The 24,588-nt window shown below is 38.4% G+C and overlaps 2 protein-coding genes and 1 pseudogene across 2 annotated transcripts in view; all 3 read right to left on the bottom strand.

Moving 5' to 3' along the window:
* Positions 1-16,515, bottom strand: part of LOC108276075 (deleted in malignant brain tumors 1 protein) — a gene marked incomplete at its 5' end in the record, with an annotated part of 21,422 nt that extends 4,907 nt beyond the window's left edge. Inside the window, 11 exons of the mRNA XM_053677080.1 lie at positions 20-328; positions 1,329-1,643; positions 2,154-2,183; positions 4,946-5,010; positions 7,792-7,849; positions 9,426-9,560; positions 9,645-9,968; positions 12,834-13,112; positions 13,198-13,506; positions 14,719-15,027; positions 16,254-16,515. Of these exons, the coding sequence (XP_053533055.1) occupies positions 20-328; positions 1,329-1,643; positions 2,154-2,183; positions 4,946-5,010; positions 7,792-7,849; positions 9,426-9,560; positions 9,645-9,968; positions 12,834-13,112; positions 13,198-13,506; positions 14,719-15,027; positions 16,254-16,515 (2,395 nt within the window). The remainder of the gene's footprint in view (positions 1-19; positions 329-1,328; positions 1,644-2,153; positions 2,184-4,945; positions 5,011-7,791; positions 7,850-9,425; positions 9,561-9,644; positions 9,969-12,833; positions 13,113-13,197; positions 13,507-14,718; positions 15,028-16,253) is intronic.
* Positions 16,424-24,588, bottom strand: LOC124629148 (scavenger receptor cysteine-rich type 1 protein M130). The gene is made up of 4 exons (XM_047161869.2): positions 24,508-24,588; positions 19,117-19,146; positions 16,948-17,262; positions 16,424-16,562 (listed from the first exon to the last, which is right to left on the bottom strand). The coding sequence occupies exons 1-4, from the start codon at positions 24,536-24,538 to the stop codon at positions 16,519-16,521; spliced, it is 420 nt and encodes a 139-aa protein (XP_047017825.1). The 5' UTR covers positions 24,539-24,588; the 3' UTR covers positions 16,424-16,518.
* LOC124629150 (protein FAM72A-like) lies at positions 17,422-17,702 on the bottom strand (annotated as a pseudogene).

Below are 24,588 nucleotides of genomic sequence, written 5' to 3'. Positions count from 1 at the left end.
TGAAAGAGTGTTTCTGTACCTGAGCAAGTAACACCAGCATCTTCAGTATGGTCACAGTCGTGTTCTCCATATCCATTATGAGAGCACTGAGTGATGACGCTTTCATTTCCAGAACACTGAACATTATCCAGCCATATTGGGTCACCTTCCAAGCCAAAGTGGGCAATTTGATTGGCATTGAGGGCTTTACCACATCCAAGCTGTCTACACACCACCTCTGCATCATTCATGTCCCAGTCATCATCACACACCGTTCCCCACTGGCTATTGTACAGGATCTCCACTCTACCAGAGCAGGAGTCAGTGCCACCTGCAAGTCGTATGTTACCTTACAAGACAAACAGAAAGACACAAATTAATATTAAGTATTAATACTTACTTAATGTACCACAAAGTACCACCTGATGGATTTCTGAATCATTTTTAGATGTGGGTCTGACATTGCGCAGCAGACAGGGGCAGATTTTAACCAGTGTTTCAGCACTGTGTACTGTTGTGCAGTGAGAAGGTGGGCAGGTGCTACACTATGGGTCTGCTGTCAATTTTAGATATTACAAGTCTAGTAAAATTTTGAGTAGTATATTGTAATATATAATAATATTTATTTATGCAAGTTAGCACAGACAGAATGAAATGAGGCATTGGACCAAATTTGGCCTGCAGGCTTTCAGTCTGATATTCAAATCTTAGCTTCAGTTCTCAGACTTCAGGAGAAATGGCATCGTGCCTTGTAGTCAAAACAAATCCTTGTCTGAAATTGTAGTCTGATACACAATGCTGTTTTGCCTGAAAGACCAAGGAACCCTAAATTCAGCCATTCATATTCTCTCACAAGTTTGGTATCAGTTTGGTCATGACTGTTGCTAGACTATTGTTTATGAACTGCTATGTAGCTAGTTCAGAACTGAACAGAAATAGATCGTGTTGTCATCAAAGTTTGATGAGTATTTGAACACGGTGGCTTAGTGGTTGGAATATTTGCCTTGCACCTCGCACCGCACCCTGTGTGTGAGGAGTTTGCATGTTCGCACCGTGATTTGGGGGTTTCCTCCGGTTTCCTCCCCCAGTCTATAGACATGTACTGTAGAATGATTGGCATTTCCAAACTGTCTATAGTGTGTGAATGGGTGTGTGATTGTGCCCTGTGATTTGTTGGCACCTGGTCCACAGTGAGCCTGTGTAGGATAAGCACTATGGAAAATGGATGGATGGAGTATCTGAACGAAAAATGCCAAATTCTGACCTGTGTGAACCCTTTTTTCTTCTCGTATCATACCCATGAATGTACATTGATGACAGGGTCATAATATGAAAGAGTGTTTCTGTACCTGAGCAAGTAACACCAGCATCTTCAGTATGGCCACAGTCGTGTTCTCCATATCCATTATGAGAGCACTGTGTGATGTCGCTTTCACTTCCAGAACACTGAACATCATCCAGCCATATTGGGTCACCTTCCGAGCCAAAGTGGGCAATTTGATTGGCATTGAGGGCTTTACCACATCCAAGCTGTCTACACACCACCTCTGCATCATTCATGTCCCAGTCATCATCACACACTGTTCCCCACTGGCTGTTGTACAGGATCTCCACTCTACCAGAGCAGGTGTTATTACCATCAGAGAGTCGTATATTAGCACCATCTAAGACAAACAGCAAAATGAATGCTAATATTAATTAATGATTATGAATTTCATTACAATATTGCCACTTGGACTAATATGATTACATTTCTGCATTGCTATTTATTTCAGGACTTTTATATAATCAATAGTAAACTTTACATGATTTGCATTGGCTCTTATGGTCAAACACCTTTTAACTCTTTTTAAAAAACCTACAACCTCTTCCTCTTGAAGTTATACTTCTATGAAAGCTACTCCTAAAAGAGCCAGAGGAAAAAAGAGTAGGAAAGTAAAAAATAAATTAATGAAAAAAATAAAAGAGAAAAAATATCCATATGATTAATAAAATAAGTCACAAAACAGGAAACAATATGTCAAAGAAAATTTTAGAAAAACTAAATGAAAAAGAAAAAGAAAAAAACAAATAAACAAACAAAAAAAAAAACACAAAGCAGGTAACAATATATGGGAGAAAAAAAAATTAAAAGAACAACAACAAAAAAGTATTCAAACGAAAAATTTACTTACCAGCCAGCAAGGAAGCACTAAAGATTCTGGCTATGGAGAGAAAATAAAGAGAAGTGGTGAAATTAAAGAAATTTAATTTAACTAAAATGAAAATGAAAACCCCAAACTGTCTTTTGTCTAATATTCTTAACATAAACTGAATTAAAAATAAAACATGAGCTATATCAGAGTATATTAGCATTATATTAGTCACAGCTGAAAAAAAAATCTATTGTTTTTCTTCAAAATGTAAAAAATTTGTGGGCTAGTTTCAGGTGATTTGTGTGGTTTATGAGATGTTGGGGCTGGAAATGTTTCTGAAACTTGTTAACTCTGTTTAAGCAAGTCAAGTCAAGTGAGCTTTGTTGTCATTTCTGCATATACCTTGTATACACTGTAATTAAATAACATAATGCAGTAGGACAGGACATAAGACTACATGAAGTGCAAATACAGGACAGTGTGAGATGAGAGCAGGTCAATAAATACACAGGACAGTGCATGTTACGGTAACTAGAGGGGACACCAGTGTCATGTGGAGAAACTAGTGTAGCAGTTGTCTGTAAAATAGACAATACGGATGAAGGCTCATAAATAATGTGTCCAATAGTGTGTTTCTGATGCAGCACTGTTAAGTGCAGGTGTACAGTGGTGCTGCTAGAGTTATGCTGGGATAAGGGTTTGACTATCCCAGGTGAACGTCGGTAGCCAGCTGTTTGCTAAGTATTCTGACTGCCTCGGAGAAGAATCTCTGCCAGATGGCAGGAATGTCAAGAGTCCATTAGGGGTGGAAAGGGTTGTCCACAGTGCTGTTCACTGTTGATGGTGGTTAGAGAGACTCTTCAGCTGTTCTCACAATTACCTGTTGGGTCTTGAGGCTGGAAATTGTGCAGCTCCTGCACTAAACACTGAAAAAGCTGGGTAGGATGCTCTCTATTGTCCCTCTGTAGAAGGTGGTGAAGACAGGAGGGGGAACATTGGCTCTCATCGATTTTGCGATCGCAGAAGTTAACGCAAAATCGAGCAAACTCATTTTTCAAAATGACTGTAGATTTTCCACAGATTTGGGCCAAGATGAGTCATGTGACGTCATCACAACGTGCATTCATCCAAAGTCCTCTTCGATTAACATGCGTTGTATGTAAGTACAGCTAAAAAGTACATTTACCAACAAACATCTCTGTGAAATTTTGTACGATTTCAATTTTGCCAATTTGAGTAGGTTTTTTTTGCAAAAAAAGCACCAAAAAACTCTGCAAAATCTTGTTTTGTGATGTGCACATAAAGAAACATGGAGCTTCTGACTCTCCACAGTTGCTCCATTTATGTGCAGTGGTGAGTGATCCACTCAGGTCCTCCTGAAGTCAACAATCACCCATCCATTTTCTACCGCTTACTCCTTTTCAGGGTCACTGGGAGCCTGGAGCCTATCCCAGGGAGCATCGGGCACAAGGCAGGGTACACCCTGGACAGGGTGCCAATCCATCGCAGGGCACAATCACATACACATTCACACACCCACTCATACACAGCCTACCATGCATGTCTTTGGACTGGGGGAGGAAACCGGAGTACCCCAAGGAAACCCCCGCATCACGGGGAGAACATGAAAACTCCGCACACACATGGCCACAGTGGGACTCTAACCCCTGACCCTGGAGGAGTCGGACGTGCTAACCACTCACCACAAGCTGCTTCACCTCCTCCCTTTACACTGACTCATCATTGTTGCTGACGAGACCCACAACTATAGTATCATCAGCAAACCCGAGCATGTGATTGGAGCTGTACTGTACCTTGCAGCAGTCATGAGTTAACAGTGTAAACAGCTATGTATGACGGGTTTACTCTAAAATTTCACTAGGTGCTGTAGTAGCCTATAGCATAATTTAAGTGTGATAGCGTCTCCACTTCATTTGTTTGATGATATGTCCTACGGTCACATGTCACTGCTGCTGTTAGAATTATAAGATGTTTGTAATGAATCTCTTAAATATTTTCAACCTCTATATACTTTTTTATTGCTTTATTGTTTCTTTTTTTTTTAAACGTGTGTATACGTGTACATATGTATTTGTACATGTAATTAGTAAAGTGCTCTCCATGGATTTTAAAAATGAGTTATTATTTAACAAAGAAGAATGGGAATTGCTTTTTGTTATGCTTTTTATGCTTTCTGTATGGCAACATATATTTGATATTTCGTGAAGGAGTCCCCAGTGTCAGCATTCTGACATTCAAGACAGAGGAGTTGTTTATTTTGTCTTATTAACTTTGAGAGAGAGAGAGAGAGAGAGAGAGAGAGAGAGAGAGAGGCTGGTTAGGGAACCACTGTTTATAGCTGCTATACTGTGTTATAACAGAGACTAACACGTTTCATAACGTTCCATAACATTAAATGTTATTACAGTAAATACAGTATAATAAATTATGAGAGTAATTCAGGAGAGCACTGTATGTATATCACATTCTCATCTGTACCTGCTGCTGAAAAAGATTTCCTCTCAAAGACAATAAAATAAAGAAAGTAAACTGATTGTAACAAACATTAAGGGTTTCTCTTTAGAAACAGGAGCTGAAACAGTACGAAAAAAAATAAAAACATGGCAAACATATCAAAATAAGATTATTATTATGCCACAATCCTATTGAGTTATTGATATAGATCATATCAGTGTCTTTTATATCTAGAAATTTGTGAAGACATTTACAAAAAAATATATACAAAGTGAGGAATTAATAAAAGTAATATAATAATAATAATAGAAGAAATAAGCCAAAATATAAATGATTTTAAAAAATGCTGAATTTACCAAGCGTCAAAGTGAGATGAAGTCTAAGCATCCTGGTCGCTGAGACGTTTTTCAGTTTTGGTTTAATCAGAGTTCACCACTGCTTGCTTTTTTTCTGTGAAAGTGCAGAGGTGGAGTTTCTATTTAAAACATTTCCTGTCCTTGAGCAGCAGATATCCGAAAAACTAACAGCGAAACCACAACTAAACATGCAGTAAATTGCACTTCTGGACTATCACAAATGCTTCTCTAGTGTATATTTCCTAAATGCTCCTTTGGTCCATCTATTCTGCATGTTGTAGTATTTTTTTCTTTCATGTTTAATGAATTGACAGGCTTGCTAATGAGCATTATACAATAGAAAATATACTCACTTGCACAGCACATGGGGAGACAAGGAACAGATCTGACATAATTATATTGTTGGACACAGAAATGTCCTTTTGCACTCTCTATAAGGCAGAGAAATCCCCCCCCATTTTTTTGCTGTACATGCAGTACTTCATATCTGCCCAAACTGCACTTGTTGGAAAACCCTGTCTGAAGTGTCAAAAGTATCCACTTCCCCTTTTTATTTCCTTTCATCTACTGTACTCACAGATGGGTGACAAATTAAAGGGGGGGAAAAAAACAGAATTAAAGTGTGCTGCTGAGGTGTAAGTACCAGGCATCAACAGACAGGTGGCACCCTTTCATTACTATACTCTGACAATAACCAGAATGCAACCTCTCAGCAACAGTGCACATGTTTGTTCTCCCCTTTTTGTGCAAGTTCCTTTTACTTTAAACCTTGTTGGATGGCCGGGGTTATAAAGCCGACTGAACCGCACGTATGCACGAAGACAAACTGCTCAGAATGAAGCCTTTCAGAAAGTCATTCATTTCTCTCAGATAAATTTGATTTTGATTTATTTTAAAAGTTTTTGTTTTTAATTTCTAATAAAAATTTTATGAGACTGATTTCCTAACAAGGCGGATTTAACAAAACTGACGACTTTATGAGATTGATTATTTAAATTTACACTGAAGGGCTATATTGCTGGTATGTACATTGAATTTGTAGCACTTCCAGTATAAACTGACCCATTTCCTCTGGAGGTATAAAGTGTTTTGATGATGGTGGTGGAGAATCTTCCAGAGGTGTTCAACTGTACTGAGATCTGATAACTAAGAAGGCCATAACATATGTTTTATGCAGGAACGTCTCCAGAACCTTTGATAGCCATTGTACAGCAATGTTTCAAAATATCTCAGCAGTGCTTGATTTTAAAAGCGGAGGTTATCTTTTAGCCTATGTTGTAATTGTAAGGCCAAGGGTGTACTTACTTTTTCCACACTTTTTCTTTCATCACATCTGTTGATATTTCTGTTGAATAAATGACTGAAAAGCTAATTTTCCTTGTGGTTTTGTTCAAGAATATCAACTTTATTAATAGGCACAGTTTGTAATCAAATGTTTGCTCATCCAAATACGTCAGAAAAGGCAACAATTTCCATGGGGCGTACTTATTTATTTCCGTATATCTGTACATGCGTACATGCATACATATAGCACATACATACTATACCATATGTATTGAGCAATAGTAACAAAAGTAAACACTGCCCAGAGTCCATAGTTGATCATTTAGATGACTACTAAACTAGTGAGTAAAAACAATAAAGTGATGCAATATGACGCAGGCACATAGCTACAATATAATAGTATTTTCAAAGACTGAATGTGATTTTGAAATCCATGTAACTTGCAATTAAAAAAAGAGCCACCTGTAATTAAAATAAGAGCATATTATCAATGGAAAATCCACTGTCCACTTTCCTTCTGGTGGAAAATGGTTTCTGTGATTTCACAGTAAGGTTTTGCACTTGTCTCGTTCTTTTCTTTAAGACTCTTGCTTGTGTTTCTGGAATCTGTAAAATGATTGTGTGAAAATTCTAGAGTTGTGGGGTATTTTTTTTTTTTATACAGGGGCAGCTGTGGCTCAGCTGACAGAACAGGTTGTCCACCAATCGTAGGGTTGGCGGTTCGATTCCCGGCCTACGTGTCTCCACGTGCCGAAGTGTCCTTGGGCAAGACATTAAACCCCAAGTTGCGACCGATGACAAGTTAGTGCCTTGCATGGCAGCTCTGCTACCATTGGTGTGCGAGTGTGTGTATGAATGGGTGAATGAGACACAGTGTAAAGCGCTATATAAGTGCGCCATTTATTTATTTACAATTTACTTTTAATCCTGTTAGGTTAAAATGTTAATTTAACAGCTCAGAGTTGATTTTACAATTGCAATTTCAAATCTTTTTTCAGTTGAATTGCTCTCTGGACTCAGCCGGACTCGACTCTGGATCTGCTATTAAGGACTCGGACTTAAGTCCGACTCGGCCCCTTTTGGACTCGATTGGTTAAGGCAGGGGTACCCAAACTTTTCCAGGGCAAGGCAGCCCAAATGGCATTAACATTTGACCGAGGCCCCACTTTTGCAAGATGCCTTTAAAACACATTAAAAATACAGACTTCTCAATATATCCCCCTTTTTTTATTACTAATTACCTCTTTCATCTTTACATTACATTGAATTAGGAATTGATTGTGTATGTGTGTGGTTGTCTGAGAGTGAGAATCATGTATTTATTTATTTTTCACACCAAATTGTTGAGGCCCCCCGAGCACCCCCTGGTGACCCCCAAGGGGACCTCGGCCCCCCACTTTGAAAACCACTGGGTTAAGTACATGGTCTTGACTCGAACTCGATACACACAAAAAGATTCAAAGTTATTTTCATATCAATGCATATTCAATTCTGCAAGAATAAAAAAAGCAAGAAAAAAACAAAACAAAAAAACACTTTCCTGTGTTTAATTCCTTTTGTACCACAGCAGGCAGATGGGGGATTGCATGCCGTTCCCTCTTTTATCCTCGCCTCGCCTCACTGCAACAGAGAATATTCATTAGCAAATATTCTCCACAGGTGTGCCCTCCTTACCACGCACCTTCTCCAGCTCTGCCCTCTGTTCACAAAACGGCGCTCATCCATGGCTCCGCCTCCACATACTCCCACCGCCCGACTCTGGCCTGCCAACCCCCCTGCTCCCGTGACGTGTCTTGTCCCAAATATGCAGAAAATCTAAGGTATTTTTGAAAAATTGCAAGTTCCTCAGAATATTGCGGAGTTTACTTGATTTTGTGTTATTTTCTGTGATCGCAAAATCTTGGCGGGACTGCATATGAGAAAAGTTCTACGTTGTTAAAGTTCACATTGTTATTTTTATGTTTAGTGAAAATTCAGTTTTCATTTTCTAATAAAAAATAAAGTTTGAATAGGCCTCCTCAAATGAACAATTTTGCATGTATTTTTGTATCGTTATTGATTGACTCTACCTAAGTTCAGCTAGAATTCTAGTAGTATCCCTGATTTTCCAAAGATCATATATTTTATTCATATAATAACTTTTTTTTAATAAAGCATGACAGATATAACTCGAATCGGACTTGTGACGAAAGACTCCAAACTCCAGTGTTAAAGACTCCAGACTTGACTTGTGATCATTTCTGTGCCAGATAAATAAAACAAAATGCCAGATAGCATTTACAAGCAGAAATGCTAGAAAGAAGCATGAAGGACGTGGGAATATCTCAATGTAGGGCTAGAGCACAGCAGCACTCTAATCAGCACGATGCAAGTGGCCCTGGTGAAAAGTTGGGGTAGACCTTTCTTGCAAATAAAAGACCTATCTTCTAGCGGTTGACTACTTCTAAAGGTGGATTGAAGTGGAAACTGTTCATGTCTCCATAGCCTAGGAGGTAATGAAAATAAAATAATAAAAAGGCATGTTTAAAAATCGATTGGGATTATGCCTTTTTAAAGATTTGGCTCAGGCAGCTTTGTGGAGGGAGGAATGTGTTTTTAGGGTCCTGGAAACTTTATGTTGAGAGGGATGACAACTTTATGTTGTGGCTCATCAATCGATTTTGTTTGCCCAGTTTTAGTTGATCTATATTCTAGGACTTTTAGCCATGAGTACATTTCAAACAGAAATTGGAGATCAATTATCAAATGTGGCAATTTAAGGGTGTTTCTGTATGCAAATGAGTATGGCTGTGCACAAGCACATCAATTTAGAAAGTGTGAAATATGTGGATCTGAATAAAGAGGGGCAATCCATGGTCCAGAAATGTTACTTCAACACAGGCCAGGGACTGATAAACTATGACTGAGTCAGCTTGGAGAGTCTGTCTAATGATTAAACACCTGAAGCACATGAGTACCCCAGGTTCTATCACTGAAGATATGTTCAAGTGCATCACAGGATGTATGACAAAACCTGTAAGTCCTATAGGAACAATAACATATTCTATTAGCACAAGTCTATTAATAAGACCTGTGATTCATAGTTGTTAGAGCTGCAGTTATAGAAAATTAATCAAGAATTCAACATTGCCGTAGTATAAAACACTATTTAGCTAAAAGGGAATTTTATAAATATTTAAACATTTAAGTAACTTACACTCATACTGTGTATCCTTCTTAGCGATCTGATATCTTCTTCTTTTCTGTGTCTTCACAACCCAAATGATGACTAGCAATGACATGAGAAGCAGTCCTGCAGTCACTCCAACACCAATGAATGGGGCTAGAGATTCTGAGAGAGAAATGATCACTGTTTTCACACATAAGACAGAGGAAAATTAATAAACAACAAAACATACTTTGTATCATATAATACCTTTCACAGTGATGGCCAGGAGCTGAGTGGTAGTGGAGGTAAAGGTGCGTAAAGACACATTAACTTCATAAAAACAGCTGTAGTTTCCCTGATTGACAAGATCTGCCTCAGGAAAAAAGAAGATGGCTGAGTCGTTAACAGCCGACTGAGTTCTGGTGATGTTGGATCCACTGAACTTTAAGTGGAAGGAACCTCCTGGATACTGAGGTTCAGTGGAGCAGATGATAGAGAAGTCATAGCCTTTTATCACTTCTGGTCCATCAGTCCCAAAGTGGGACCATCCATCAGTATCACTGAAGGAGATATTGGGCTGCTGCAAGTTCACTACAAAACAACAAGCAATGTTTTTCAAGAACTTCAAAATCCAAAATCCACTTCATGATATATACAAAAATATTTCCCAGATTTTATAAACTCAAGAAATCGAGACATATAAAGAAATCCAAACATTAAAGTCCATAAATGAAGTTATGTGTAATAAAGTGGAACGACATGGGAAAAAAGTATTGAACACGCTAACTGAAATGTATTTAATACAAGCCTTTGTTTGTAATGACAGCTTCAAGATGCTTCCTGTATGAAGAAATTAATGGGCCGCAGTATTCAGGTGTGATTTTGGCCCGTTCTTCTAAACATATTGTCTTTAAAACTTATTCAATTGGATTTGAGTCAGGTGATTGACTGGGCCATTATAACACCTTGATTTTTTCTCTGAAACTAATTGAGAGTTTCCTTTGCTGTATTCTTTGGATCGTTGTCCTGCTGGAAGCTCCACCCCGTCTCATCTACATCATCCTGGTGGATGGCAGCAGATAATTCTCAAGAATTCCCGGTAAAGGGCTCCATTCATCGTTCCTTCAGTTATATGAAGTCTGCCAGTACCATGTGATGAAAAACAGCTCCACAACATGATGTTTCACCTCCAAACTTCACTGTTGGTATGGTGTTTTTAGGGTGATATGCAGTACCTTTTCTTCTCTGAACATGGTGTGTAGTACAACAGCCAAAAAGTTCCATTTTGCTCTCATCTGACCAGACTACACTCTCCCAGTATTTCATAGGCTTGTCCAAATGAGTTGGATGAAATGAGCAAACCTTAAATGAGCTTTGACATGCCTTTTCCTTAGTTATGAAGTCTTGTGAGGTGAGCGTGAGCAGTGGAGTGTATTAGCTATTGTTTTCTCTGTGATGATGGTACCTGCTGTGTCCAAGCGTTTCTGAAACTCTTTCCAAGTGGTCCTTGGCTCTTGGGCTATTCGTCTGACTATTCTTATGACTCCCTGGTCAGAAATCTTGTGAGGAGCTCCTGTGCGTGGCCAGTTGATGATGGAGTGATGTTGCTTCCACTTGTGGATAATGACCCCAATGGTGCTTACTGGAGGATTCAGAAGTTATGAAATACATCTGTAGCTGATTCCATCAATATGTTTCACAACAATAAGGTTGCGAAGGTCTTGGGAGAGCTCTTTGCTTTCACCCATCATGAGAAGTTTCTTGTGTGACACCTTAGTAACGCAAAGCCTTTTTATAGACCACCTAACCCAGCTGATACTATTGGCGACTGTGGCTCAGGTGGTTGAGCAGATTGTCCACTAATCGTAGGGTTGGTGGTTTGATTCCTGGCCCACATGACTCCACATGCCGAAGTGTCCTCGGAAGACACTGAACCCCAAATTGCTCCTGATGGCAAGTTAGCACCTTGCATGGCAGCTTTGCTACCATTGGTGTGTGTGCACGAATGGGTGAAGGAGACACAGTGTAAATCGCGTTGGATAAAAGCACTATATAGGTGTGTCATTTACCATATTAATCTGCACAGATAGGGGGTATATTTACTTACGGATTTCAGCCGATTCCTTGCCTTAGAGAACTACTTTTTCTTATGGATACTTTATTTATGAACTTGAACGTTGTGAATTCTTTATATTTCCAGATTTCTTGAGTTAATACTGATGACTTGTGAAAATTTCATGTGAATAACCTCATTGGAATATATTTACTGGAAAAAAAAAAAAAAAAAGTTGACGCACTCAATGTTTATTTCCCCTACTCTGTGTGTGTGTGTGTGTGTGTGTGTGTGTGTGTGTGTGTGTGTGTGTGTATACACCCCCTTATAGAAAACTTTCGCACATCAATAATGATGTCTTTGCTATTTTATATACAGTATAGCAAATTTACACTGTTGTTACACAAGCTGTACACTCACTACTTTACATTGTAGCAAAGTGTCATTTCTTCAGTGTTGTTGTCACAAACCTCGAAACGGTACGGAAGCAGGAGCGAGAGGCGGGTGAAGAGCGTAGGATCGGGAAGTTCAAGAAGCGTAGTCCTAGAGTAGGCAAGGGTCAAGAGATCGGACGAACAATACACACGGGGATATCCAGAAAGCGTAGTCGAGACTGAAAACAAGGGTCGAGGATCACGAGAAACAAACGAACTAGAACGGCTTGGTAACGCAGAGAACTAAGCTACTGAGCGTATACTTCGCGTAGATTCTGGGTGGATGTCTTCCCTAAGTACTAGTGTGTGTGTGTGTGTGTGTGTGTGTGTGTGATTGGTGCCAGGTGTGTCTGATCAGAACCAGAACTCTGGGGATGGTGAGCTCATGCATGCCTGAGAAGTGAGTATTGCATCTTGGGAATTTGAGTTCTGATCGGACCGAGCTGTGACAGTTGTCGCATGAAAAGATATAATCAAATATTTACAAAAATATGAGGGGTGTATTCACTTTTGTGAGATACTGTATATATATATATATATATATATATATATATATATATATATATATATATATATATATATATATATATATATATATATATATATATATATGTATGTATGTGTGTGTGTGTGTGTGTGTGTGTATGTAAATATAAAGGCATAATTATTCATGTGCGGAAGTTTTGTATAAGGGATTTATGGAAGGAGTCTCCAGTGTCAGCATGCTGTAATGATTTTCTATAGCTGATACAAACTTGTTTCATGGGTGTTCCAATAAATAAAACTCTGAACACATCACGTATCATCCTTAAATATACATATTTTAAAATAAATTTTATTTATTGTTTAAATTGTTGGTATATTGCTGTGGTGTAAGAGGAATAAAACACTTCTGGATGTGTTATTTTAGGCAAGTTAAATAATTTAATTTACCACCTCCTGCTTGATTATGAAGAACATGTTTCTTACCAACAGTGTTGGTAATGGAGTTGCTCCAGGATGATGTGGAGTTACTTTCCCTGTATGAGTAGTCACAGGTGTACTGGCCCTGATGTGAGGCATCTACAGTCAGATTAAATGTTGTTGTAGACTCTGCAGTTTGCTCCTTTATTGATGTGCCCGTGTTAAACAAACTGAAGTCTACAGAGATGCATGTTGGGCTGGGTGTGGTACATCTGAACTGAAGGACTTCTCCAGGTGAGACCACAGAGGTTGGGGAGATCCGAGTCAATGTGGGAGTCTGCAAGTCTTAAAATAAAGGAATATGTATAATCATTTTGTAAACATATTCACTTTAAACCGGGTATTGTAACAAAGAAGAATAAAAACTTACTTGAGCACACAACTCCAGCATCTTCATGATGTCCACAGTTCTCTACTCCATATCCTCTGTGTGAGCACTGATTTATGTATCTCTCAGTTCCATTACACTGAACATTATCCAGCCATATTGGACCATTTCCCAGACCAAAGTGGACACTTTGATTAGCACTGACAGCATTACCACATCCAAGCTGTCTACACACCACCTGCGCATCATTTATGTCCCAGTCATCATCACACACTGTTCCCCAACGGCCATTGTGCTGGATCTCCACTCGACCACAACAGTTACTCGGACCACTCACCAGTCTGACCTGGTCTGATTTATTACATAAAAAGAGAGAAGGTTTTACTAATGATTGATTTTTGTGTCCATCAGTTTGATCATGAGATATAAAGAGAAATAATATTAGAAACAAAATCAGTTGCGAAAACTTTGAACTACTCTATTTTCAATCCGTGTTTGCTGAATAATATTGAATTTGTTCAGTGTAGTAAATAACCAATTTAAATATCCAAACTATATTCAAAACAGTGTCTTAACTGACCAATGAAATACGTGTAGGTATGTACAATGAAAAAATGTAGTGTGTCTCATTTTTCCCCTGAAAATGATTGCATCCAATATAAAATTTTTAAGCTTAATAAGTGCAGGCCAGTGCAGACTTTATGGAAAGAATGGCAGTTCAACTTGACTTAATAAAAAAACAACAACAACAACTTGACAAATTCATATGTAGAACATTAGAAAGGATTAAAACATATGTACATTCACAGTGAGACATTTACATTCAGATAATAATCTGAATAATCTATTATAATCCATTGAATTAAAGCGATCATCAGAGGAGACTAAAATTTATTAAGATTTATACCACAGCACTGCTGAATTTGCACGAATTGTTGATTAATTGTCTATAACAGCTTTACAGTAATGTGCCTGTTGTAATGTTATCATTTCTATAGTAACAATTTACACAGGGACTCTTCACATAAACGAATTAAAAACATGTAATTGTTGATATGGTGAAGTTTTCTGTAAGCAGGAGAGGAGTTTATCTCAATAATGTGACAAACTGCATTTTGGTGATGGAACCACTGTGTATAGCTGCTATAACATATAACATGATAACAGGAACTAACTTCACAGACCTTTCACAACAGTAAATGTGACTAAAATAGATTACATTTAAACACTTAATCCTATTCCCGCATGCCTCAAAGTGTTTACTATCATTTAGTATCTAAAGTGTTTGGCATGCGTAACACTTAAAATATTTTAGTTCTCATATATAATCTATCTAGCTACTAAAATGACAGCCAGCCAACTTCAACATTGTGGAATTTGTAGCTGTTGTTACTCTGTTCTGAAGATCTGTATCCACTTAAATTGACTGACATTTACTAAAATGACTAAGGTGTCAGCAAAATAATTCATTTAAAAAAATTGTCAAACTAATAAATGTTAATCAATACAATATAAATATAATTACATTGATGACAAGGTCATAATATATGAGTGTTTCTGTACCTGAGCAAGTAACACCAGCATCTTCACCATGGCCGCAGTCGTGTATACCAAATCCATTATGAGAGCACTGTGTGATGGTGCTTTCACTTCCAGAACACTGAACATTATCCAGCCATATTAGACCACTTCCGCGACCAAAGTGGGCACTTTTATGAGCGCTGACAGCATTACCACATCCAAGCTGTCTACAGACCACCTGCGCATCACTTATGTCCCAGTCATCATCACACACTGTTCCCCAATGGTCATTGTGCAGGATCTCCACTCGACCACAACAGTTACTCGGACCATTCACCAGTCTGACCTGGTCTGATTTATTACATAAAAAGAGAGAAGGTTTTACTAATGATTGATTTTTGTGTCCATCAGTTTGATCATGACATATAAAGGGAAATAATATTAGGAACAAAACCAGTTGTGAAAAATTTGAACTATATTTTCACTCAGTGTATGCTGAATAATATTGAATTTGTTCAGTGTAGTAAATAACCAATTTAAATATCCAAACTATATTCAAAACAGTGTCTCAACTGAACAATGAAATATGTGTAGGTATGTACAATGAAAAAATGTAGTGTGTCTCATTTTTTCCCCTCAAAATGATTGCATCCAATATAAAATTTTTAAGCTTAATAAGTGCAGGCCAGAGCAGACTTTATGGAAAGAATGGAAGTTCAACTTGACTTAATAAAAAAAAAATTAACAACATGACTTAAATTCATATGTTGAACATTAGAAAGGATTAAAGCATGTATGTACATTCACAGTGAGACATTTACATTCATGAAATAAACAGAAAATAATCTGAATAATCTATTATAATCCATTGGATTAAAGCGATCATCAGAGGAGACTAAAATTTATTAAGATTTATACCACAGCACTGCTGAATTTGCACGAATTGTTGATTAATTGTCTATAACAGCTCTACAGTAATGTGCCTGTTTTAATATTATAATTTCTATAGTAACAATTTACACAGGGACTCTTCACATAAACGAATTAAAAACATGTAATCGTTGATATGGTGAAGTTTTCTGTAAGCAGGAGAGGAGTTTATCTCAAAAATGTAACAAACTGCATTTTGGTGATGGAACCACTGTGTATAGCTGCTATAACATATAACATGATAACAGGAACTAACTTCACAGACCTTTCACAACAGTAAATGTGACTAAAATAGATTACATTTAAACACTTAATCCTATTCCTGCACACCCCCAAGTGTTTACTATCATTTAGTATCTAATGTGTTTGGCATGCATAACACTTAAAATATTTTAGTTCTCGTATATAATCTATCTAGCTACTAAAATGACAGCCAGCCAACTTCGAGATTGTGGAATTTGTAGCTGCTGTTACTCTGTTCTGAAGATCTGTATCCACTTAAATTGACTGACATTTACTAAAATGACTAAGGTGTCAGCAAAATAATTAATTCAAAAAATTTTCAAGCTAACTAATAAATGTTAATCAGCAGAATATAAATATAATTACATTGATGACAAGGTCGTAATATAAGAGTGTTTCTGTACCTGAGCAAGTAACACCAGCATCTTTACCATGGCTGCAATTGTGTATACCAAATCCATTATGAGAACACTGTGTGATGGTGCTTTCACTTCCAGAACACTGAACATTATCCAGCCATATTAGACCACTTCCACGACCAAAGTGGGCACTTTGATGAGCGCTGTCAGCATTACCACATCCAAGTTCTCTACACACCACCTGCGCATCATTTATATCCCAGTCATCATCACACACTGTTCCCCAATGGTCATTGTGCAGGATCTCCACTCAACCACAACAGTTACTCGGACCATTCACCAGTCTGACCTGGTCTGATTTATTACATAAAAAGAGAGAAGGTTTTACTAATGATTGATTTTTGTGTCCATCAGTTTGATCATGAGATATGAAGGGAAATAATATTAGGAACAAAACCAGTTGTGAAAAATTTGAACTATATTTTCACTCCGTGTATGCTGAATAATATTGAATTTGTTCAGTGTAGTAAATAACCAATTTAAATATCCAAACTATATTCAAAACAGTGTCTCAACTGAACAATGAAATACGTGTAGGTATGTACAATGAAAAAATGTAGTGTGTCTCATTTTTTCCCCTCAAATTGATTGCATCCAATATAAAATTTTTAAGCTTAATAAGTGCAGGCCAGAGCAGACTTTATGGAAAGTTCAACTTGACTTAATAAAAAAGCCTTACCTGAGCAAGTAACACCTGCATCTTCACCATGGCCGCAGTTGTGTGTACCAAATCCTCTATGAGAGCACTGTGTGATGTTGCTTTCACTTCCAGAACACCGAACATTATCCAGCCATATTGGATCACTTCCACGACCAAAGTGGGCACTTTGATGAGCACTGACAGCATTACCACATCCAAGCTGTCTACACACCACCTGCGCATCATTTATGTCCCAGTCATCATCACACACTGTTCCCCACTGGTTATTATGATAGACTTCCACTCTACCAGCGCAGGAGTGACTGCCACCAGCGAGTCGTATATTAGCGCCATCTAGGACAAACAGCAAAATACATGTTACTCTTAATTCATCTTAATGAATCTCATTACTATATTGCAATATTACACCACTTGAATTAATATGAGTACATTTCTGTCATTCCATAATCCTTCATCAAAAAAGATTTTTAAAGAGTTTTTTCTTGTGGATTCCTATTCTGAAAGGCTCTCTGTGCTCCCGTCCTCACTTCCCATCCAAATCTGGTAGATCTCTCCACAGCAACAGATTCACTCCTGTTGCATCCAGCCGCTACATGATACCCCACAACATTTCCACACTTCAGGCAGGCGATGTCTCTTAATTTGCATTTACAGCTTTCTGTCGAATAGCAGCCTGCAACAACAGCTTTCGTGCCTCTTGTACACAGAAGACTGTCGCAGTAATTGCAGTTCACTTGAGCAGTACATTTATTCTTAAAATTCAACGTAGACATTGTGCAGCTCAATCAGACAAACCCTGTAGATCAGATCAAGCAGAAACTGCTTAACACAAAGAACAGAACAGTCACCAACAGTGAAGCAACTGCACCATCTTTGTGTTCCCTAACATTCTGAACTCACTATGGGTCGTAATCACTGATCTATTTATAGATTCTATTTATAAATTCTATTTATAGATCAGTGGTCATAATGGGAAATCATCTGTATTTTGGTGAGTAATTTTTACCCATCCAGTCTGTTAAAAAAAGAAGTCTGCATATACACCATCACAATGCACTGTTTCTGTACATGTAATTAGTTATTTATTTTGACTCTCATGTGTTCCCCCGGCTTATTGAAAGTCCGAGTGTTACTCTTTATTGTAGCATTCCCCTCAGCGGTGCACGTGTTATCTCAATAAAAACAAGTTTTAGAAACTGAGGTACGATATGAGTAGACATTTTCAAACATATGTTTTGCAAGCTTTAATGCATTTATTCTGAATATATAATTATGTGGTGTAACTTTTGTTTACGTTTAACATTCGCTGTGGTTATTTTCTTAAATGAATATTAACTATGTAGCTAATGTCAGCTTTGGAAAATAACCACAATGATGAACAGTATAGCTCACCAAGTTAGCTTTTGGTCAAGTTGGATATCTACTTACATATCAACACCAGTGAAACACCTGATGAATATAATGTGGTCTTGCACTAATTCTCTGTGTGATTTGTACTTTGTGCAGTGCAGGCTTGAACATGGCCCTACTCATGGGCATTATTAAATAATCATCCCATTAAATGTTAGATAAAACTGAAATTGTTTTGCAAGAGGGGTAAAAGGCTGTTGTTTTGCAGTTAAAAGCAGCACAACGGTTTTCATCCGTTGGCGGGTGGTGGCCTCTGTTTACGACCATTGTTACCCTCCCCAGGAGTGGTCTACCACAAAGATCATTCGAAGAGCAAGACGTGTAGGAGTCCGCGAGGTCACAAAGGAACCCAGGGTAACTGGGTTCTAACCAACTAAAGGTCGCTCTCACCTTGACTAATATTAATGTTCATGAGTTCACCATCAGGAGAACACTGAACAACAATTGTGTGCTTGGCAGGGTTGCAAGGAGAAAACAGTAGGGAATCTAAACTCTATGAGCTGTCCAGTGAGATATAAGCAATTATATTTATGGCAGATGCTCTTATCCAGAGAGACTTGCATTTATCTCATTTATACAACTGAGCAGCTGAGGGTTAAGGGCCTTGTTCAAGGGCCCAGCAGTGGCGGTTGGTAGTGTTGGGATTTAAACTAAACAATCTTCTGATCGGAAGTCCAGTGTCTTAACCACTGTGCTACCTGCACCCTGCATGAAGTAAGCAGTTCATATAAGGAAATTTGAACAAATCCAATTAATTCGAAAGAAAATTACACTTACCAGCCAGCAGGGAAGCAGTAAGAACACTGGCTATGGAGAGGAAACAAGAGAAGGAATTTCATTAAACCTGTGATGCAAAAACCCAAAGCTGTCTTTTGCTTTTTGTCTAATAATATTAAAGTAAACTGAATTAAAATAAACCTCAATTATATTAGAATATATTATATTGTCCCTGCAATTCAGTCACAACTGAAACAACAGTGTTACTTCACATTCAGTAATTCTAGTACCTAATAAAGTAGTCTAATAAAAAGGATTAAAATTTTCTGTTTATTCCAGATTTTTTGAAGGAGTCTCCAGTGTCAGTGCTTTGTAACAGTTAAGTAAACCCATAGGTTTAAGTTTACCCACATGACAGAGGAATTTACACTTTGCAGTTTCTCAATAACATGACAAACAGCATTTTTTTGTCTTATGAATTTAAAGAAGGGCTGGTGATTGAACGACTGTTTGTAGCTTCTATAACATAAGTAATGACAGAAACTAACATCCACAACATTATAATGTGGGTCAGTCCATCTCAGTTGATTCAATAATTGTAAAGTTGGTTGCTTGACCACTTTTAATTTTTCAATCTTCTTTGATTACCTCTATGTATTGACATTGTAAAACCAGCAGTTCTTTATTTTATTTTATTTTTATTTTACTTGGTTTAATCACAACAGACACATTTTGGTTATACAGATCTTGACAGAAACCTCAATATTTCAGGCTCAGGATTGTCCTAGTTCCTTGGAGCAAAAACAGACATTTGGCATGTTGCTCACATTCCACATTTAGGGTTAATTTATAATGGGAAGAGTTCGGGTCTCAGTCTTAATTTTTTAGGGGGCATTTAAGTCAGTATAGTGTTCATGCAGAACATTTCAGGTTGAGACTTCTCTCATTTTATTTATTTATTTATTTAAAATGTGCGCAAGAAAGTGATGTTGTTTTTTAAATTCCCATTATTTCAGGGTCAAATATCTCTGCTGGGGGACCATATATGAATCTGAAATTTTCACAGAAATATGTCATCTATAGTACCATTCTGCTGTAATAAAATTGTGGGTGTGAGATCCCACTGGTTACAAAGTTAAGGCTAGTAGGAATCTGGGGAAAAGCCTACTTTATTTGTGCATTTTGACAAATGAACATATGTAATATAAGCATAACAAATAATAAAAAAAATCAGTATTTTACAGTAATTATATTTATGATTGACATACAATAGCATATGCGTGTATGGCAGGGTAAGTGATTTGGCTGTCCTATTGGTTCTGCTTGGGATATGGTTTCCGCAGACCAATAGGATAATAGCTACCCAATTATTTAATGACCCTTATTTGGGTAAGCAGATAGGTGTCTTGGTGATTCCCTCGCTCCCCTGGCATTTCCGGGTTCCCACTTCCGTTCAGGTATGTTCAGGGTTTGTCATGGCGTAATAAGGTGAATACCTCAAGGCTAATTTGTTTGTTTTTATAGTTTTAGAGCGGCACTGGTGGCGCGTGCATGGTGGCGTGTGCATTGTGGCGAATTGGTGCCAGAGATTGTGTAAAGTGATTGCAACATTTATCTGGTGGCTGAATGATGTGTATGTATGTCGAGCCGCTGTACCTGTGAGTAATTATTTAACTTCGCGTCTGGTGTTTGTTCAATCTAATGGTAAGTACACCTCTCCCTTTTTCACATTGGGACTTGGTAGATTTAGGTTGATACTGTTCTTTGTGTAACGGGAGAGTGGGGAGCTGAGCTAAGTCTTCTCTAAGAAAAACCCCTAGCCGAAGACGCTACATGTGATGCCCCTGCTGTTTTGCTTCAGTGCATCAACAACTGTTTTGCTTCATGGTTTTATGTATTTTGTTTTACTTTAGTTTTGGATGTATGTCTTTCGGTGGTTCGTGCTTCACAGCGTGCTCAGTATGCCAACACAATAACTTCCTTATGGTGAAGGTAATGTATGATTTTGGCGTGATTTGCAGTGGGTTTAGATGACCTCCCGAGCTGTAGCTGGCCTGCCTTGTCTCTGCCAAGCCTGGGCCTGGAGAAGTTCTTAGTTTTTAAAATACTTGCTGTGCTTCATGTGAAAGCGATTTTATATTTTCATGTCAAGTTTTAAATGGTGCTTAAGTGTCATAATAAAATACAAATTTTTATATTTGTGCTCATGTCTCAGTCTCATGTTCCTTGCCCCGATTGGTGAATCTTATCCTTTTGTTTGGGAGTATTTCCCTGGTTCTCCCCCAGGGTGGCGTAGTTGGATTTACTGAATTTGGGATAAACGTCTCCCTCCAGTTGGGAATATTGCCACATTCTGGTGTGGTCAGCAGGGTAGACATCTCCCTTCACATGGAATATCGCCACACATGTCAATGAGGTCTAAAACATTACTACATTTGATAATGGCTACAGTGAAGCCTGATCTATCACAGGGTCCTTCAAATCTGAAGAATTTAGCTCCAACCTCCAAACTTACCTGCCTGTAATTTTCTAGTAATCCTGAAGACCTTGGCTAGCTTGCTTAGGTGTGTTTTATTAGGGTTGGAGCTAAATTCTGCTAGAACACAGAAGTTAGAACACAGACAGCTGGGATCAATAATGACACACCCTTGAACATCAACCAATGCTTAAACAGGAAAAGAACCAAAACCAAAAAAAAACATGCGTCCATAGGCAACAGTTCAATCTCGTGCTCTCTGCAGCCACCTGTGCATGTCGACACCGCAGCACCGTCTGCCAGCGAGAGCGTGACAGGACCCCCGGAACTGAAGCTCGGGGCGCTGTCCTCAGCGGGACAGCTTCTTTGGCTGGGCTGTACAGCCGGACAGCTTCCTCGGCAGGACAGGACATGGGGGACAGCTTCCTCGGCTGGGCAGGACAGCGGGACAGCTTCCTCGGCTAGGCAAGACAGCAGGGCAGCTTTCTGGGTGGCAGAGGCCTCCCAGCGGGTCTCTGGCTGGAGCTCTGAGGTCGTCCTGCTGACCTCAGGCAGAGGCTCCGCGGTTGCCACGTTAACCTCGGGCTGGGACTCCGGGGCTGTGACCACCTGCTGCTTACGTTGTGCAGTGTAGTCCTTGTGCAGCCGGGAGGCCCAGTAATCCAGGTGGCTCTGCGGACTGCATAGTGTAGGGTTGTCCCCCGGCAGCGGGAAGCCCCAGTAATTCATGTAGCTCAGCTGCCCACGTAGCGCAGCATAGTCCTCTGGCAGAGGGGGCTGGGGAAAGTGCGCGGGGGGGCGACGTGGCGCATGGCCCGGCTTGCGAACGAGGTGCTATTTGATCCAGGTGATTGGTCTAAGCTATGCGTTTGGATAGCAATTCACTCGATTCAAAGAATGCTCAATGCCACTCTATGCTTACTCGGCAATTACAGCAGCGCTTATGCTGGTCTGCTGCTTCCGCGTGGTTGGTGCAGTAATCTGTTACGAAATGGGATCAGAGGCAGAAGCAAGCGCAGGTCAACGTCTTTATTTTTAAACAGAAGTCAAAACACATAAAACGGCATCTAAACTTGGCAAGATAATCGAGGTTAAACATGAAACTAAAGTTGAGGCATGGAACGAGAGTAGGACATGAAGACACGACCGCTTGGCATACTTAGACGTATTCACCTAAACATTTATTCAGTTACTAAAGTAATACTGTGCCAAGTACAAAGCAACATAAGGGCTTTAAATACCAAGCATAATCAAGGTAGAACACAGACGGCTGGGATCAATAACAACACACCCTTGAACATCAACCAATGCTTAAACAGGAAGAGAACCAAAACCAAAACAAAGGCACGTGTCCATAGGCAACAGTTCAATCTCGTGCACATGCGCTCTCTGCAGCTGCCTGTGCATGTTGACGCCACAGCGCCATCTGCCAGCGCGAGCGTGACACCTCTCAAAGACAGTTGTAATTAAACATATCAATAATGTAAGTCTAACAAAGCCTACTGTTTGGTCTAGAGCAGCAATGGTTAGTCAGAATAACTGATAATGTCAAATATGAATAATTACCACATGGATTTTTAAATGAATGGTCATTTACTTAAGCAGAGTTAATTATAATATTAATAGTAATAGGTAATAGTGGAAAAGTGAAACCAGTAGTGAGAAGTGGAGCCACACAACACATTTGTCTTTTTAAAAGACATTTTGCCGAAATCTAAAGGATTGGTATGAAATGACATTTTCTATACCCTTCTATTTCTCAACGTACCCATCTTGTCCACAGCAGTAGCAGCAGCAGTGACAATAACAGCAATTTTGTATATATGTATGTGTTACAGTTTCTATGCAAAAACAGGGATGTTATAATCAAATTACAAATACAGTATAAATATATTGTCTCACTTTATCCAAATGCTGACCAAAATGCCTTTGCTACATATCTATATGAAATAAAAGAAACCATTTTGCATTTAGCCTCCAATGCAACTGGCCCCATGATGAGATTTACAGGAAAAAAAGGGCAAGGTTTCAACTATTTGCAGAGCAGCGTTTGGACTTTAGGACAATAGAAAGTGCAATTGCCAAAAAAAACCATACTGATACTGTATGAAAAGCTTCAGGATGCACTGACAAATATGAGGTTCCCTAGTGACTGCTGTAGAGTGTTAAAATGAACAGAGCTGAGTCAGAGATTTGACAGAAACAGATAAATTCACCCTCAACCACCGTATAGTTATGGGAGTTTTAATACAAACCAAGTTCCACTGGAAATCAGTGAAGAAAATTAGACTCATTACATTTCACGTAAAGGGCGTAAAAGTAATTAGCTAATGTGAAAAGTATCTATTGGATTTATTACAGTTTAGATAAAGAGTTAGAGAGAAAGACCCATTTAAATCCACAAATTTTATAGAATTTTTTTTTTTTGCTTTTATTTAAAATACATTCCTGATTCATCTTGGTTATTGTTATTCTAACAGGGGACAATACTTACATTAGCCCTTCACGAGAAGTTCGCTAGAGTAATATGATGTTAAATGATATCTCTCATAGTTTTGTTTTACATTATATTATTGAAAAAAAAAGATAAACAAAAGTACTAAGTGATATTTGTTACAGCTGTTCTCATCGATAAGCCACGTTTAAGCAGATTAGTCGATTATTGGTGGGTTAATTCACATGAATAATCAATTATTAAAATTTGTGAAAAAGTCAACAGCAAAGGCTTGGTATCACAAAATAAGATTATAATTGTGTCAGTCCTGAATTATTGTGATATCCGTAATGAAATATAGATCATAAAATGTCTTTTATATATAAATTTGTGAACAATACAAAATTCTTTCATGCAAAGCTCTGTGCTGTATCTACTAACTAAACACACGTTCCAGATATATGCAGCATGGAAATAATATAATAATATATATATTTTAAATAAGCCAAAAAGCAATTATTGATAAACATATTGAACTTACCAAGCATTAAATTGAGATGAAGTCTAAGCATACTGATCCTTGATGCGTTATTCAGGTTGGTGTTAATCACAGTGCTCACAG

The sequence above is a fragment of the Ictalurus punctatus genome, chromosome 2 (genome assembly GCF_001660625.3).
Source record: "Ictalurus punctatus breed USDA103 chromosome 2, Coco_2.0, whole genome shotgun sequence".
Lineage (NCBI taxonomy): Eukaryota > Metazoa > Chordata > Actinopteri > Siluriformes > Ictaluridae > Ictalurus > Ictalurus punctatus.
The sequence above is the reverse complement of the archived record's forward strand: the minus strand, read 5'-3'. Positions and strand labels throughout refer to the sequence as shown.

Excerpts from the sequence above, each read along its gene's own strand:
- LOC124629148 (XM_047161869.2), bottom strand. The coding sequence starts at position 24,538 with ATGCTTAGACTTCATCTCAATTTAATGCTTG. Across the intron at positions 17,263-19,116 it reads TACTGCTTCCCTGCTGGCTG|ATGGCGCTAATATACGACTC; the intron begins GTAAGTGTAATT and ends TGTTTGTCCTAG. Across the intron at positions 16,563-16,947 it reads TGCAGGTGTTACTTGCTCAG|ACCAGGTCAGACTGGTGAAT; the intron begins GTAAGGCTTTTT and ends GTAATAAATCAG.